The following is a 20,097-nucleotide window of genomic DNA, read 5'->3' on the forward strand; positions in this document are numbered from 1 at the left end:
TAATGTATTTATACACAAAAACAAACTAAATAAAATAATATATTCATTTTCCAATGAATTGATTTTTAATGCGATGGTTGTGCTTGTGCTTGTTTATTAGCAGAAAGTTTATCAATTGCAGCTAATTCAGAAAATCCTGTTTCGCAAAAATATGATGTTACGTATGGCAGCACTACTTCCATTGCTTTGCGTGACGTATTATATTCTTTACTTGGATCATATAAAATTATTGAACTAGAGTTTCACTCTGAAATTTTTGTTTCAATGAAGTATCGCATGATAATTATTCAGTTTTTTCTTTTCAATACTAGTCAATTCAAAAGCCTCATTTTGTCCGGGCCCTCAGGGAGGCGCGCCTCCCAGTTTAAAAATCCCTGATTTTTCAGTTTGGCTACTGTCACACATTACGCTTTTGGGTTCGCTTCTTCACAATGGACTTTTTTATTTTGGGAGAAAAAGCTGATCGTGTTTAGAAATCTTGGAATACAATCGCAAGTACTTTTAGTTTGATTTCAAATTTACAAGACTGTTTATTTACTGACACATTGATATACTTGCACTTTTCTAGTCTAATGTTTATCATTCCCACCAGTAACTAATACTTTTAGGATATGACATAGGATATCGGAGGAATATTTTACGGATTATATCCATCACTAACATAAATAATAATTATAGATTACATTAGGTAAATAACTTTAAAAAGTGTAAAGTTTTGACATATTAAAATATAATATTATGTACCTACATTAGTTACCTACGTTAACTATTTTTTCTGCTATTAATCGCCTCCAAATTCTGCAATTCACCACTGTTGCGCATGGTATGTACATTGGTCAATACGATTATGAATTTAATACGTTTGCTTTCATATGATTTTATCGACCGCGAAATATTTTTTTGATAAGATGCTTTATCTATATTATATTATTTACGTAAGTAAGTAAATGATTCTCAGAATATTATCTTGGACAAATAAATAATTTCTTAATGTCTTAAACTGTCTGCAAGTCTACAAGATTAGCGATGAATTCTAGCAAAAGGTGTGTTTGTGTATTATTAATAAAGCCTATATATGTTATATATAGTGACAATCTGCAAACGGGTATAAGTAGGTTGTCGTTGGGCCCTCGTATCATATAAAAGTTTAAATTACAAGAAATTTCTGTACCTTTGGGAGCTAAGCCTGAATATGTGTGGACTTTTTGGAAAGTTAAATTAATATAATTATTATATCATGATGTCTTTTCCCACCCAGGAAATGAACATTTCATGATCACATAAAATATATAAATACATACTTTAAATGAGTATTTTTCGGAACGTCGTCGTTTTAAAATTGATAATAAAGCTATATTTTGGTACCTCCATGTCCGATATCCGCAGCTATGTTGCTTTTGTCAACGCGATGGCACTGTGGTTGACGTGCGTCGACCCAGGTCTTAACTGAATCCAAGTGCATCCGATTAGAATCTTCAATTGGTTTTTTTTATCCATTCTATAAAATTGGATTTAACGTGACTATTTACAAACAATGAAGCATTTTGATAGTTTTTATTTGTTATTGAAGTAGATAGCAGGAGTTTCATATATAAGGCATTTTTTGCAGTGGGTACCTAGGTGGATGATTATAATTAATTTGCTAATTCTACTAAAAGTGTCGTCCCGTACAAACAGAAACAGGCAGGCCTTGAAGTGGTAAATTATGGAAGGATTGCGAATAGTTAAATGATTGAGAGAACATTTTGGGGGATGTCAACATTTCGCAACTAGCAAATTTGCTATTTAATGTTTCAGATACAAAACGCCACTTGATATTTTTCTCGATTCACTGATTTAGAAATGATGGGGATAGGCTATTTGCGTTCGCGTAAAACACGGTAAGAAGTTCAGGTGGGAAAACTATTAATGCCATGGCTATACGGCCGTCGGCCAGTGTTGTGTCGTTTCCATAATACAATCATCATCATTTACGGCTCTACAATCATTGGTGGGGTGCGTCTTGATCTCTTTCAAAACGATGATCCACCGCTGACACCACAGTTCCATTTAGAGCCTTTTCACACGGGACACCTGTTAGTATTCAGCCACCGGTGTGTCGAGATGCCGCATTTACACATGAATGAACGGGTGCGTTCAGACGGAGACACACGAGTGTCGCGTTCATTTACATATTATGTAAATGCGGCATCTCGATACACCGGTGGCTGAACACACTGAAGTTAAACGCCCTCCACCGAAACCTGCCCCGCACCACACTCGGTCTTAATCGAGCGTATCGCGGGACCATACAATTGGTGATGTGAAGCATCTGAAACAATTGGACTGGGAGTGTCCTGGGAGAAGATGCCCAAGACTTAAGTTGCTACGCTCAAAATGAGCTCTGACTGAGTTTAATGAGTTTATTTTAATGCAAAGTGCCAGGAAGAGAAAATCACATGGAAATTACGAAAAGAAAACGTTGTGTATACAGCAAAGAAAACGAAGCTAGTCATACGGACAGCAAAAAATATGTGAAGAGACTTCACGCCCGCAGTACGATGCCGCAATTTTTTTAAAAGCAAGATAATTTGTGTTAGTAGCAACCAAGTCAGGCCCAACAGCTGGTTGGACCGTCTTGAGCATTTCCTCTCGTTCAGAGCACATACTCGGATATTCCCAGAGGATGTGGTTGGCATCCTGTATTTCCCCTCCGCATGGACATATCGGACGGCTTGCAAGTCCAAGCTCAAAGAGCTTGCCAGCGAAACCACTGTGTCCAGTCACAAATTGACTGGTGTGATGGCCAGGAGTCAGGTATTTGGTTATCTCCAGGTGTCCCGTGTGAAACGGCTCTTAAATTTGACGTGGCGCAGTCCAGCCACTTCAGTTGGCCCTTAGGGGTGCGTCCATAACTCGCCTTGCAAGTAATACAATGTAATCCTTAATTACGGTCTATTAATAATTAAGTCATCTGTGTTTATACTATTTTCTTGGCAAAATGTCGACGCAAGCGTTAGTTAAGTTAATCAATATGTTCTTTTTTACCTATGTTAATAGGTCAGTCCTGGGTCAATCTAATCAACCGGGTATTTTAATGGTCATTTATGTAGGGCACGCAAATTGGATGAATATTCACAATGTCAGATCTGACGCCTTGTTTTAATCCACACAATAATAATTGTGTGCTTATGAAAACGGCGATGCATAATATGACTGAAAAATAAACCTATCAACGTATACGCGGTAGTTTGAGGTTTTCATTATACATAGGTATACGTTTTATTATCTTTGTTGAAAGTTGAAAAATGGCATATTATTGTCTGAAAACATAATTTATGTAGATATTAACGAGGTCAGCTTGCGGCGAAGATGTATTTAAAAAAAGCGTATTTTACATCGTATACAATAATTAATAATAGGTAATGTTATAAATGAAATCGACATGGGGTGCGCCGGCCAGCTAAAACGACAAGGTTCGACTGTCTTCCTTAGGCATAAAGCCCATTGACGCAGCGAGTGCGGCGCTCGCGCAAAATTTCTACAAGTGGCGCGTAAATCAACGAAAATACAACTTTATCAAATACGCCAGCGCCCACTGGATTTCACGACGCATTATACGCACCCGCCGCATGAATCATCGTTTTTTCGCGAATCACCGCTTCTCGGCGATACGAATGAAAGAAAATACAATGGAGTCAACAAAAAACAATCTCTAATCATCGCCATCGCTTTACATTCTACCTGTAATCGTCGTGTCGCCGAGCTGGGCTCATCAGAATAACTCAGTGGGAGAACAGTTTGTGTCAGCAGGTAGTTTGTTACATTTTAAATTTAAGCCAAATCCTAGTTAGGATACCACCAGAAGTCGGTACCGGCCTAATGCCTGAAGGGGAGTCATTTTAGTGGATGAAAGTAACTCGCAACAAACAACTCGAAGACTTGACTCAGTGAGTTGAAGTTAATAATTTATAATTGGGAGGAAGTGTAAGTAAAAAATATTCACTCATTGTCACATGTTCGATTAGTAATAAAAATATTCTAATGATTAATAGCCAATTCACTGAGTAAATTCACTGACTTTCAAATAGCTTTCTGAATATAATTAATCAATAGAAAAACGTTCATTTTTATATTAATTGCTGCATTTTTTATATTATGTAACTAAGCACCATCACTACTTTTGCGGATGAAAAAAACTTGCTTTAACTACCGAAAGCATTCGTTCATTACTATTTACTGTGAAATATTGCATAATGAATAATATTGTAATCATTTAGGTAGGTATTGATGTAATTTAGCACCTACCTAGTTAATAAATTATTTCCGAAAATTCATTTATAGTATGTACTTGTTTTAGTAGTTTTGTAGTTTTAGTTTAATAATGATTAATGATTGAAGACTAACCCTTGTTTAGAATTATTGAATTGAAACGATTTCATTAATAAAAACTATCTCGATAGTTGTTGCAGTTATTATTAGATTATTTCTTACACTACGAAAGTAATTAAAATAATTTAAAGAATATATAAATATAAATGAATACTAAAATAATTCAATGCCATTTGCACCCACAGTCAACGTTATAATATTATTGTTTTTATTATTAAAATTATTGTGTGTGCAATTTCTTACAAAACCTGTTTACTTGCGTTTGAAAAGGCATTTTATTATGAAACTCAATCACCATTGATGGGGGAATATTGTGAAACAATTATTTATTATATTCTAACTGGTAGGTAATGCTGGTATGTATATAATCTCCGTTCTATACCCATCTATATACGTATACCTAGGCACATAATATTATAATTTACAATAATGAAAAATTATTGCATAGTGTTGGACATAAAGATTAATTAATCCTACTATCGAATATTGAGTGGTTCGGAGAGCGATACATTGTAATAAAGACAACGCGACATGGCTCCAGCGTATCTATTCTATACACAAGGCTGCTATCGGCGGCTATCGAGGGTAATTTATCATATTTATGTATTGAGTATTATAATTTTATTGTTACAATAAGCTAGCCGTCTAAACTGCCAAAACTGTGTATATCGCTCTATAAGTTAACGCAGCCAAGAGAGGTGCGATTAAAAAAGCACCCGTTGAACGTTCAGTCGGTTAACTTATTGTAAAAATTAACCGCCTCAATACATAAATATGATAAAATACCCTCGATAGCAGCCTTATGTATAGAATAGGTGCGCTGGTATCGCATCGTATCGAAAAAAATAATCAAAGAATCGATACTTTTCACACGGCCCTAGGGACGAGCCGCGTCTACAGCATTATCAATATTATTATCTATGGACCCTACGCCACCGATATTTTTTTTGTTTATTTTTAAAAGTACAAATTATCGGATAAAATTGTTAAAGAACCAATATGTTTCAATGAAAACTTTGTCTATTTAATAGGCACTATAACATCGTGTCTTTTAACAATTATTATTAACTTATTGTAACAATTAACCACTCAATACATAAATATGATAAACTACCCTGGATAGCCGCCGATATTAAGGCTTGTTTATATAATAGTGAAATAGTCTATTCAATAAATGCGCTGGAATATTTCACCATTTTAATTTTTAATCATAATTTAACAATTCTGTAACATCGATCGATATTGTTGACGAATAACAATGTTGTGAATTTTATGTTTTTGCATTTAGGACTGACCAGGTGTGGATGGTTAATCCGCCTTGAATACAGAATAATATGACAGGTTTTGCGGAGTGAGTATGGCCCCGAAATTTTTTCTCTAATTTCTAGTGACCCACTAAAATGAACATAAAACCGTATTGCTCTTCCATATTATGGACTTTAAATTCTAATGAAAGTTTTTCGTTTGATTGTAATATAATCTAGATATTTTTTAATCGATGTAAGTAGGTACTTACCTAATATTTTGTGGCTGCTATGTATCTTGTATGTTCTTGCTAGGTAACATACAGTTTGTTAATTTCCGTACGTCGGCACCGATAATTATTCTTACACTGTTAGTAATGATTATGATGTAAGAGCTAAAACTGCTCACTGACATCATGGCCAGAAGTCGTAAGTCCATGAAATAATTATTGTTTCAACAGCATCATTATTAACATGAATAATTATTTTCCTACATACCATGGGTCAGGATTTATGATTGCACTTAGAAATGCACTGCATAGTTCTAGGTTTTCCAGTGTTGCCAACCGTACTATAATGAATTGAACTATAATTTTTAAGAATTTAAAACGAAAAATATTCCCTTTACGTATTATTGGTTTTTTCTTCAGAAATATGCAGATGTCCCTAGGTATAGTGCCTGCCACCCTTGAGCAGACTTAGAAAACCGTTCCCTTTCATTTTTAGTTTCAAATTATCTGAAAACTACGTATCTACATACTCCATTTCATTACACATATTAATGCTTCAAATACACTCTTATGACGATCGGTCATATATATGTCGAAAAACCCGTTTCTTATGTTGGCGTCCTGTGTCACAGGGTGTCACAGAGTGTAAATAGGATGTCATAGCTCACATAGCTGTCATACAATATGTATGTATAATATGTCGGAATGGCATAGATTTGATCATAGACACTAAAACGCTCTTAGCATATATGTGCCCGATCGTCATATAGTCTATTTGAACCTTAACTAACAGACAATTAAACCAAAAATCTTTTTATTGACATTGAGCATTTACACGAAACTTTCTCACAAACGGTAGTGGTTTTTAGGTATGTGACGGGTTTCGAGGCACCCTTGCGAAATATTGCATGTGTGATAAACAGCGTTGCCAATTTAGCGTTTTTCTTGCGAGATGTAATATTTTTCGATAGGCATCTAGCTTGCAAGAAACGCATCTGGCTTGTGGCATTTTGTATGCCTTCGACAGCTTTATGTGATAAAAATACACTATATATTTAGTTTATTTATTTTTATGCGCATCAATCAGATACCTGCATAATGCAGGTAGGTCGGTACCTTTTTTAGTAGCGTGAGAAATAAAACAATATAATTTAACACGTTGAGACAATATGAGCTTTCATGACCTTATAGTGAAATGGTATCATATAACTTAATATTACCTATGTGATTAGGTATGTGACACCAGTTTGATGATATGAAACGAAACTTGAACGCCGTTGACACAATGTGGGTATTGTCAATTTTGAAATATATTTTTGTTAAAATTACATTTTTGGATTTCTGCACTTTTTTGGATACGCGAAAGGAAATGTATTGACGTCGTTCTTGATAGAATTAGTAAATTTACTTGCAATTTTATTTTCACAATATCTAGCGTTTTTTCTTGTCAAATAGCTTGTTTTTGTACCCCGTCTGGCATGTTTGTGTCAACGACAGTAAATTGGCAACACTGGTGATAAACCGCCACAATAATAGTTATGTTATCAGGATTTTCTATGCTTCAATTATTTTATAAAATAAGACGTCTTTCTAATTGTCTGCTTCGTGGAAAACTGCTAGGTACTGCTTTCAGTATTATAATGTGATATTTGTATTCGTCCCTTCATTCGTTATAAAGGGCGTTATAATGTTTCGTCCCAAGAGACTTCACTGGAAATATGTACATATTATTATCTAGGTACTATAGTTTGTACACATTTGTAATGCCAGCGCTCCATTGGCGAGCCAAAAGTCCGAGGACAATAAATCGTCCGATTTGTCTATGCTCTGCTACTGATCAACGAAGGAATAAAAAAGTCGAGTTGTCAAAAGTCAAAAGTAGCGATTATCGTAATGTCTTCCGATAATCCTATAATTTTGTGATATTTATATGTAGACTTGCATAATATAGCAGTGAAAACAACACAAGTTTTACGTATTCTTTTATGAATTTCATAAATATAAATAAAAAAATAATTGATAAATCTCTCATTTTCTAATGTGTAAATTAACAAATTAATCAATGAAAATATTTAAAACAATTACAGATTTTTTTCTGTCCGAATGATCGCGTATTAATGTCAAATCGAATTTGCATAGTGATCGACGGACGAAGTCTGGCAACTCGGAGAGTAAAATATCAAACATGTTTGAAATCCAACGAGCCTGGTCTGCGGATTAAAAAGTCCGCAGATCTGGGGTGCTCCACGCGAAAAAAAGTCCGAAGACTATCGTCTGACTTGCGTGCCAATGGAGCGCTGGCATTACTCTTATCGGCATAGAAAAAGATGGCAACATTGATTCCGCTACACAGTTTGGTTGAAAACCAAGATTCGCAGGCGCGTCTGTTTTTTTAAAAGAATACAAGCATTACGTAATGTTCTTTTATTTATGACCATGTACAATATTGATATAGCGTTCGGTCACCTCAGTATTTACCAATGTCAAAGACTCCTTACTAAACGATTATTTAGTGCTTAGGGTGGAGGTAGGGTGTTATTCAATTCAATTCAATTCATTTTTTTTAAACAAATTGTGGACATTACAAATTATAAGTTTAAGACGTTCACAACATGACATTTAGAAACAAAGATATATAAATATAACAGTATTACATAAAAAAAGAGATATATCAGTAGATGAATTAGATAGGTACAAGGAAGTACACCGGATGAGTTAAGCAGACCCTATTTTAAGATTTTATAAAACAACATCCACCTAAACTCATTCTCACGTAGGTGGAATATATCAACACCCGAAGCAATTTCGTTGAACATAGTTATCACTCTCCCAATTGGCATTACCAGTGGCAGGTTGGTTCTGCACCTTGAGAGAATAAACAACTGGTGGTCTCTATTTCTAAGATAGTTATCAGGGACACACAGGTCAACACTGCCCAGAATGGCAGAGTTCTCATTTATACCTTGTATAAGTCGAAAAAAATACGTAGCTAAATAAAGATTTCTTCTAAATTGCAGACTGCAGTATGTAAGCATGCTTAAGAGAAAGTCAGTTGGATAAAGCCACGGATAGTATCCATATAACCTCAAGTAAAGGAGTCTCAAGTATTTCTTCTGTACCCTCTCCACCATAAGGCCATACTTCAACTGGTGCGGTGCCCAAACAATAGACCCACTCTCAAGTCTGCTTCGAACTAAAGAATTAAATAAAAGTTTTAATACCGTAACATCTGAAAAGACCCGGGAAGTACGCATGACGAAGCCCAACATTTTAAGCGCTTTGTTACAAATGGTAACTATATGGCTAATAAATGTCAGTTTACTCTCAAACGTAATGCCAAGATCCCTTACAGATGATATTCGTGACAGAACTCTGCCATGCATCGAGTATTGGAAAAACAACACTTTTGAGGCTCTGGTAAACGATAAAAGATTGCATTTATCAATATTGAATTCTAGTTTGTTACGCCTGCCCCAATTTAATACATTATCTATATCAAGTTGGAGCTGACGACAATCGTCCAAGGTGACAACTTCCAAAAAGAGTTTCAAGTCATCAGCGAACAACAAAAACATAGCATTTTTTATTACCAATGCTATGTCATTTATACAAATCGTGAACAGCAACGGCCCTAAGTTTGAGCCCTGGGGGACACCAGAAAATGTGTAAAAGGTCTGTGACTTAATTCGACTTAATTCGATATAAATAGTGCCCACTAAAATTTGTCAGTCATACTTATTTGTTTTCATTAAACAAAGAATACAATTTTCAGACGGTGCTGATTAGTTTTTAGAATTTCAATTAAACCCTGCGTAACCAAACCATGATGGTTTAGGTATGTTATTGCCGATTCGACAAAATAGCGCACACTTTTTCAGTCATACTTATATTTTTCTTCATTGAATTAAGAATGCAGAATGAATTAAGTGTTAGTTTTTTTTAATTCATTAAGCCCTGCCCTAACCAAAGCATAATCGATAAAAAAACATTCTTCTATCTATAAAATATTAAGTATGTATGTAAATCTGTGTATGGTTTAATGGCATATTTTTAGATATTTTATAGACTTACCTACGAATATTTTTTTACTATTATCTACTATGGCTTGGATTAGGCAGAGTTTAATTGAATTTTAAAAATAGCAGCAACTATCTACACATTGTACATAGTCTTCGTTCAATGAATACAATAATACATTTGACTGGCAAAGTTTATTATGCACTATTTATGACGGATCTTAACAGCCTACCTCCACCCTTCACCACTGTAAATACCACTGGGGAAGATTTGCCATGGTACACGATTAGTTAGCATTTAACGTTTACTTTGATTGATACTTTCAGTTATCGGTACTTTGTTTCGATCGTGATATTGCGATTTTTTTAGAAATAAATCCCTGTAGGACAAGCACAATTTGATATCGATACTTCGATATTTTTTTCGATACGATACCGATAGCAGGTATCGGTTCTTTTTATTGCGATGACAGCTCTAACTGTACATAATTTAAGTTGGGCTATTTTTAACATCATTGTCACACATTATTTTTATTTTTAGATTGAATTCCTATTAAAGTGTATCATTGTATAACCCAGGGATGGCGAACCTATGGCACGCTTGCCACCAGTGGCACGCGAATGTTTCATTTTGAAGAGAACTATTTTTAGATTACTATTTAATATATATTTAAAACATATTTTTTTATAAAAAAGCTCTACAAATAAAATATATAGGTACTTAAGTACATGTACTTTTATAATTTAATATTAAAAAACAATGAAGACATAGATAGCCATGCGTATTTTCTTCGGTTTTTCATAATATGTTTAGGTACCAATCGATGCGGAAACAGAAACGATGAAATTTATGCATACATAATGACAAATTGCATTGTATAAAAAATGTAGGCAAATCATTACGTTTAATGTAATCATACGATTGCATAGGTTGGTCCTTAGGATTGGGGAATTAAATATAAAAATATACAACCAACAAACATTATGAAATTAATTATCGGCAGTCATTCAAATATAATAATTGCTTGTTATTTTACCTCAAACATAATCTCTAAACATGGAAAACCGCTCAGTGATGGAGAATATAATATGAAAGAACAGTGGTTTAAATGCTTTCACGATCACGACTAATTTGAAAACAAGGAAAAAAATATGCCTTCGGCTATAAATACGGTGAAAGATAGAATATCAATAACTCAATTGTAATTTTTAAACCTTTTTAATAGAATTATTAACTATTTTTTTTATAAAACTGAAAATAAAATTTTCGCCTTAAAAAAACTGCTTGGCACGTTGGACAGAGAAAAATACTATTTGTGGAAATTTTGGCACGCGTACGTAAAAAGGTTCGCCATCCCTGGTATAACCGCTTCCTAATTGAATGTCAGATCGCTAATGCTCCTGACATACTAATTTAAAATATTAATATATTCATTACGACTTTTTCAACAGCTGTATCGCAATAATATCCAATACTTCCCAAACTGTATAAAAGTAAATCTAAATTATCATGTTCCCTCATAAGCTGAGCGTATGGTGCCCCACATACTGGGTATTATTATTTTTTATTAAATGTTTTACGACGAATCCATTAAGCCCTTTATCTGTATCCAAACAACATTATGTATAATTTTTATCATATACCTACCTATTGCGATTTAGCATCGCTGGCAGTGTTGGCACAATGGCCCAGATTAACTGTCTGGACTCAACTCCACTCAACTCAAACTCAAACAAACTCAAACTCAACTCTCCAGAATACAAAGTACATATTGCTATACATATTCCCACCGTTAATCAAGCTAATTTTAAAAGTCTCTGCTTGATTCAAATAATTTCTTTTTTTAGTTCCACTAAATCAGTGTTTCCCAAAGTGTGGTACGCGTACCTCCTGGGTTACGGGAAGAGTTTGGTAGGGGTACGCGCTGCACCGGGCTTTGGTCTGCGCCTGGTGCAACAAGCATTAATACGACATCAATATGCAACATCCATGCTACAAGGTTTAACACATGCGGAAGAAGAGCAATTGTTGGAATTAGTTAATTAGTCAGACGGATTCTTGAAAAATAAATATAAGGAGTGTAGGTACTTATGTACAATAATGTGTATCCAGTTTTAACTGAGAAAGTGCTGAAATACATCTTGCCTTTTCCAACTTCATATCTATGTGAAGTTGCTTTTTCAGCATTTGTAGACATTAAGTAAAAAAAAAGCATTTGCTTGCATAAGCGATAGCGCTCATAGAACGCGTCGAGCGGGCGAAGTCGGCGAATGCAGTGTTTATTCATAACCATAATCACACGTCTCTTCCCGCGCATTACCCTTCACCTATGTAATAAGCGGCCCAAGCAGCACAAAACAATTATTTTTAAAGCGTCTCTCATAACAAAGCAATAAAAATATTATATTATTTCGGGGCTTGTAATAAATATTTACGACGACATTATTCAACCAGCGATAAACTTGACACGCAGTAAAATTAAACAATGATTCTCTGTTATTAAATAATTGCTTTTCGCCCGTCGATCGACGAGGCCTCGAGCGGCGTAATTTTGGTAGCCGTGTTCAATGAATGGACTCCATTGTATTTTCTTTCATTCGTATCGCCGAGAAGCGGTGATTCGCGAAAAAACGATGATTCATGCGGCGGGCGCGTATAATGCGTCGTGAAATCAAGTGGGCGCTGGCGTATTTGATTACGTTGTATTTTCGTTGATTTACGCGCCATTTGTAGAAATTTTGCGCGAGCGCCGCACTCTATGGTTATGAATAAACACTGCATTCGCCGACTTCGCCCGCTCGACGCGTTCTATGAGCGCTATCGCTAAGGTTCGTCTCGTGTGGCACCAGACGACATGACGTAATTGTGACGTCATGTCGTCTGGTGCCACACGAGACGATAGTTAGGAAATCGGGGGGAACAAAATTCTGATGATCTGTCTTATTCTTTTTTCATTCTTTTCATTGATTATAATGAATGTTATTTATTATATAATATAACTTTTATTCAATTTATATTTTATTATAAATGAATTTTATTTTTCGTTTATTATTATTTTGTTTATGTACTTACTAAAAAAAGGAAAAATAAATATATTTTGATTGTTATTAAAGTATATGCATTTTTTTGACGAAGGTACTCAGTGTTTCGAAAATTATAGAACGGTTACACAGATGTTGAAAGTTTAATGACTTAATGGTTAGTAAATAGGATTTATTAAATTAAATAAAATGCATGCACTTGTCTTCTCTGACACTTGCTACGGCGAACATCAATCAGCTGATTCTAAAAATAATTGTAACCAATAACAAACATAACTCCAATGATAACAACATTGTTGTCAGCTTAAAAATATATAGATGTATGGAGAGATGAATTAAAAATGGAAAATTACAATCCAAAAAAAAATTGAATTTGTAAATCGACTTTCCAGATAAATTTTTGTACATGCTATAGGTTCGCAAACCCTGGACTAAGTGTACGTCGAGATCGTATCGTATCTGACCTATAACTACCGGTGACCATTCCTTTATTTAGAGAATTTTGGAAATGGAAGTTTTTAATAGATCCTACTACGAGATATCCGTCTGTGGAGATCGAGGAAAGCTATATTTTTGTTTATTTCCAGTGACTGGGCCTTAAATATTATAATTGACGGCGAATTTATCACTTCATGAAATTTCGTGTAAAAAGTTATGTCACCAGTGAAAAGATGGAAGAATGGCAACAAAATGACGAGCTCTGCAAACATAAATTATTAAATATTTCACAGATAAACACGTAACTTTAAAAAAACAGTAGTAAACAAAAAAATGTTGACCCAGTGAAGAAACCGAATTAAATAATTACAAGATAAAAAAGAACTTTTTATATACAATGTTTTTAATTTTTTTGTTGAATTATTATGCTCAATATGCTCAAACTTGTACGTGATATGAATTAAATAAAAAACAAACAAATATAGAATACTGAAATGTCATTTTGACATTTCATTTTGATTTCCATAGTAACGCACGTATATATTAATAATTTAGTTGCTAGGACCACCCCCTTAGCAACCAATAAAAGTCTTTTACTTTTTACGGATTTTTCTGAAATAACTTTCCCTTACAAAACAGAATTAACTGAATTCAATTCTGCTTAAAGATGGCTAAAAGTATTAAAAGAATGTATTGGCGTCGTGTTCTGATATATTTTAAAAGTTTCAAATGTCTAGCTAGTCGGGAAGTTAGTTAAAAATCGATTGCAAGATTTGTACTGGACAAACAACCACCGGACAAATAAGAATACGAGCTAATAAAAACGTTGTAATAATAAATTCGAATCATTGGAAGCATTCATTTATACCAAAATGCAACTTAAAATTTAATGAATTATATACAATTTTATGAATGTTTAAAACACAAACTAGTTGTTAAAAATGTTCATTATTCAAAATTAATGTCATTAATATCAATAAGAATGACTTGTAATAAAACATTGTTGTTTAAGATCCTTTATACATAGGTATGCTTATATTTTATACTTAATTAATGTTATGCCGGGTCCACACTGGCAACATGTCGCGCGACAACCTCTTTAAATTTTACGATAATTATCATAAAATTTAACGAGATTGTCGCGCCACATGTTGCCAGTGTAGACCCGGCATTATATTTTTTAAGTTTTAGTGAAATAAATGAACACAATCTGCATTTTTAAAGTTTATTATTTTGTTCTTTATTTTCTCCAAGTATGGTCATATATTAACATATAGCCAACATACTTGGAACATATTATTATTAGATTAAATAGGAACAAATATTATATTATACTGGCGCCCCATTTCACATTTCTGATGCCCTACCCTTAAACTTCTACGAACACCTACTTGCCAACCTCCTTTTCAATCATTCAGAATATTATATAAACCTATACGATATGATTGTATTTCTTAATATACGTATCTACTTATATTTTCTTCTGTCTTTCCCTTGTATTCGGGTTGCTTCATTACGATGTATAAGTTTTTTATTTAGACATTAATTTGATCTAATTACAATACGGCTATCTATTCCGATACGCCCAATTGTGTAATACATACGTACAAATTTCCGGACATGGTTTCATGATACTGAAAAATACAATAAAAAGCGATCTGTGACGTACTGATCAAACTCAATTAACATACATGTCTTCCTAGATATAGGTATATAAAAAATGGCGTCAGCACCTACAGCTTGTGATCAAATCACCGGTGCAAGTGAAATGTCAATGTTACGTCATTATAGTGTGTGTTTGAATTTATTATAGGTACATACTTGTTATTATATGACAACATTCCAATAGCTATCATGTATTTCAACATTAGCAATATTATTACTGCAAAAATCGTTGTGTGCTTTGTTGTAAATGGGCGAATTTTTTTTCCCCAGTAGATAGGTATGTGTATAACAATAATTACTAATTGCATGCAGTTATTACCTTCGAAAAATTGTACCTATGTATGCAGTTGGCCATATCATAGTTTAGCGTGAGCTGTATCGGACATCGATGGCCGTATAACATTGATCAAATCATGTCTTTGGATGGAAATTTAAAAAAAAATAACTGGGACCAAAGCTTTTTAACCGAATTATTTATTATGCATGGTAGGTATACATACTCAAGATTAAATTTATTAATGTAAAATTCTTCGTTGACTAAACAGCCTTAGAAACATACAATATTCGAAAAAACTTGACCAAAATGATATGTACCCATATCAATTGCGTGTCCGGAAAATTATACATACCTACTATGCAGTTGGCCGTGTCACAGTACACCGTGAGATGTTTTATTGGAAACCGATGCCCGTATAGTATATTGATCAAATCATGACCTAAGTAAAAAACCTACTTAAAAATGCCTATAAGATAAAAACCATTTGAATATAAATAGGTGGAAAAGAGAAGAAAAATATATTGAGTGATTCAAAAATAGATTTGCAAGTTAGGTAGGCTGCTCGTAAGCATCAAGTCTTAAGTACATATTATTAAATATCTGATAATAATGACAGCTTTAAATTGGAGAATTACTGTCTTCAACGTTTGAACAACGCGTCATTTTTTTGTTTATCTCAATGCTATACAGCCACTTCTTTCCTGGTGATCTTTGATATGGCGAAACGGAACACGCACCTAGTAAAATATCAATACACACATCTCTTACCTAGAATCACATCCTGCCCTGTACCTAATTATTATACGTGTGTTATTGAAGATAATAGTTGTGACACATAATACTATTATTATAGTTGCAGCGATTTTTGTGGCTAATATTTTATAAGTAACCTATTCTATTTGTGAGAAATACATTTTTTAATGGATGGTTTAAATTGTTTTGAGGCTCTCTTTTCATTCTTCTTATGATGATTCTATTGCGTCAGTTGCGCTTACGGTTTCCATTCTGGCATAATAGGTAAGCGACTCGGACAGTCAACCGAGCACTGCATCTTCCGTAGGGAAAATAATGTAACCCTTTTTATACGATTCGTAAATTTCGACCGTAGCTCTTCCACGTCAATGACATTATTAATGGACAACGTACTCAATACAGTAGCTAGCAAGTAAATTCGCGCATAGCGACATTCGCACATGTACCTATAGGTAGACGTCACGCAATTTCCATTATGCGATATCACGCATCGGGAATTTATAGCAATATCACCTCTATTGTAATGGCGTTAGAACAGTGTTTCTAGTGTCAATGTACATTTGAGTGAACCCGTTCGAACCGAACCATTCGGCAGACCGACAAAAAGCATCGGGAATTTATAGCAATATCACCTTTATTGTAATGGCGTTAGAAGAGATTATACCATTCGGCAGACCCGACAGAAAAGTGAGTGTCATTTTTTTTCCAGATGCTTCGTCCATATTAATGTCATTGTTCCACGTTCATCCGACCTTCAACGTTAGCTTACCGCCTTACCACATACCATTAGCTTTTCCAAACTATCTATTCTGCGGGCGACGTGACAAAAAAAAAATTGTGCATGTACTGCAAGAAACCGAAATGTTTATACTATATACATTCAGCATCGAGAGTTCGCATTAGCATATTATTCTATTGATATCAGTGTTGCCATCTTTTTCTATACTGGTTATAGTACAAAGGCGTAAAAATTATAGTATTTCTGAAAAAATAGTATTTTGGTATATTTGGCGTAAAATTATAGTATTTTACATTTTTCGCAGAATTAAAATTATAGTATTGTACTATAATTATAGTACGGTTGGCATCACTGATTGATATATTGCTTTACAATTCAGTTATCTATACACATAGTTACACTTTCTAGTTAGAGGATGTACCTTGGTATGTTAATATTGTAACCATTGATTGACATATCCTCGAGCAAATGAGTTGATACTGGCGACCAAGTAGGTACAGTTTCCATGAAACATTTCCGGCGTTAAACGTGAGTTCCTATTGGAAGGAACTGTGGATTCTCGCTTCATCGCCAGACATTTTATAATGTAATGAATGAAAATATTACTTAATATTTTAATAATGGTATTATATAATATTATCATGTGTAGCGACACGCTGAACATGCCATCATACAGTGGAACTCAAGGGGTACTAAACCCTCTGAATAGTTTAACTCACCCACACGATACAAGTACCTGCAGGTAATGCTTCTACTATAGATATAACATCATAAATCGTCAGGTGTTATCATAACTTATCTCACTCATCACAGTATAAAAAGTATCGAATTATAATACCTATGTCGGATGTTTGCTTGTGGCGCCCTCACTCAGCACACAACTTATAGTGGTAAATCTATACCACAGAATAGATAATAAATAGAATATCGATAGGCTATATTCAATACGCCACATGTTGATGCAGTATTTTGAATGTGTGAGTGTCCTACGAAAAATAAAGCACGCATCATGCACGTGCAATAGTGTGTGTAATAAACCAACATTAAATGAGCGTAAATGCATAAACCGAGAGCAGTTTTCAGTATTCGAGGTAAAAAGTCTTCTTGACATGTGTGTAAGTTTAGCCCGGATTCGTCCTTACTCGAGTCGGTTACCTGCTTCGCCTTACCCGTTATGTATTTCAGTTCCCATTATTTCTGAGTTCCCGGATCTATACACACGTTCAGTTATATCAGCGCAATTATAACATGTGCAAGTGTACAGTGTAGATATTCAAACATTTATACGTCACTTTTACAATTAAAATACATTTATTATCGTATATACGCAATGTATACTTGTACAATAAAATTCCACTAGTATACCGCTCAAGTATGCAGTTACGTCTGTTACCGGCTTTATACTACGATAATGTCGATGCATGAGTTTTAATGCATACCTACTAATTATTTGTAAGTAGGTAGCCATTTGACTGTTTTTATTCGTACGAAAAAGAAAAGGTCTAGTGAAAATTATAAAATATCATTTTTACTGTTTTTCGTATAAATGTTGTAGGTACCTGCCAACCATGTAATAAAATAAAACACCAATTATTATAGATGCAGTGACGCCAGTTATGTAGATTAATTAATTAAATATGACCTTGTGTCCTCACAAGAAACTCTGACCATTATAAAAAATATATTCTTTGTAGACGGAATTACTATGGCAAGTGTTTACGCCAGTTATTTTTAAGTGCGAATAAATTAGCGTAATAGGTAGGTACATATCGCATCCATTATTTAATAAAAAAGATTATCTCCATTTTATTGATATTTTCATGTTTAGATTTTTTCTTTTTAGTTTGTGCAGATGTTTTGCCTTCTAATAATAATTAATAAACTAATAAAGTTAAATATTATTACAGCTGTGTTTGTATATAAATCATAATTATTATGAATAAGGAAATGGTAGATATAGTAATTTGATCGATTCTCGTACTGGTACGATCCTATTCATTTCCCTGGTTTCCCAAGCTAAAATCATTGTTATCGAACGGCGGGATCATTTCCATATAAACACTAATTGATGCTAATTAATGTAATATATAAAGCAGATTACATGTTAGACAACTTGTTACAGTATGGTTTGATACAGTGGATGCAGTCGATGGGTCTTTCTCTAAAGGGGCACGTAAACAAGCATCAAAAATTGCAGATTGCCGATAAAATTTCCAAAAAAAAAATGGTGTAACTATTGCTACTTGCTGGGCAATCTATGACCCGTCATCAGTGTCGTATATTATATATATTATATCGACCAACCATACTGCCAGAAACAAAGGCAATAGATGTAAAGATTCGGCAACGTAGACTACTATTGTCGTGTTTTGGGGAACTATTCACGAGATTGTTGGTTTGGTGACCACATTGCGTCTTGCGTGCTGCCTGTGCGATGAATCGCCATTGGGTGTTAAAATATAGTCATGAACCTGCAGGATTGGTGTTCAAATAAACTTTCTAATGATTTCTAATGATCTCGGGATTCCATCGGATGTTTTTGTTAAGTTTATTCTAAGATGTTTTTCTTCTTCCTTTTTCAGGTGCTCGGCATAATCTGTATGGCCTGTGCATCACCAGCGCTACTGTCAGGAACACATTGGTTTCTCTTCGTCGCAGTTACATCCTTCATCTCCACACTCATCTGGACGTTCGTCTATTTGCTAGGCATTCGGGAAGCACTCAAATTACCCATCAATTGGACGTTAACCGTAAGTTTCCTCCTTAACTTAATGTCTTAAATTTATTATTCAATTACGGATTATTATCTTTCACAAATTGAGTGATCTCAATTAGTTAATAATCTTAATATTTGACCTCTCACCATGCTTTCACCAGAGTAGCAAACATAGTTACGTAGATACCATCAGCTCATTGGATCATAATATTTATTGCACTGCAATATTTTATTGTAATATTTATAATAATACGTAATATACGAGGGTGGGTCAATAAGTCCTTAGAAAAGCCGACAGGTGGCGCGACTAGTACTGTAAGCGGTTTGTTTTCATGCAGCGGCACTACCGATTCAGTATGCTGCGAAGTTTCAATCAGATTGGTCGGGTTATTGTGTGTTTCTCGTACATTTAAAAAAAAAATTTGCTTGTGGAAAATGGAAAAATGGAAAATGGAGAAAATTGAGTTTAGAGCTGTTATTAAACATTTTAATATAAAAGGGTTAACAGCAAAGGAAATAAAAAATGAGTTGGATTTAGTTCACGGCATATCTGCTCCTTCACTTGCAACTATTTATAACTGGTTAAATGAATTTAAACGTGGTCGT

The 20,097-nt window shown here is 34.2% G+C and overlaps 1 protein-coding gene across 1 annotated transcript in view; it reads left to right on the forward strand.

Annotated features, from left to right (window-relative positions):
• Positions 1–20,097, forward strand: part of LOC147064603 (plasmolipin) — a 94,157-nt gene that overhangs the window by 63,763 nt on the left and 10,297 nt on the right. The window contains exon 2 of the mRNA XM_085957798.1: positions 19,358–19,525. Coding sequence (XP_085813924.1) covers positions 19,358–19,525 — 168 coding nt within the window. The remainder of the gene's footprint in view (positions 1–19,357; positions 19,526–20,097) is intronic.

Source organism: Rhyacophila brunnea, unplaced genomic scaffold, assembly GCF_057557595.1.
Source record: "Rhyacophila brunnea isolate RB1 unplaced genomic scaffold, BYU_Rbru_1.0 scaffold_7, whole genome shotgun sequence".
In the NCBI taxonomy this organism is placed as follows: domain Eukaryota; kingdom Metazoa; phylum Arthropoda; class Insecta; order Trichoptera; family Rhyacophilidae; genus Rhyacophila; species Rhyacophila brunnea.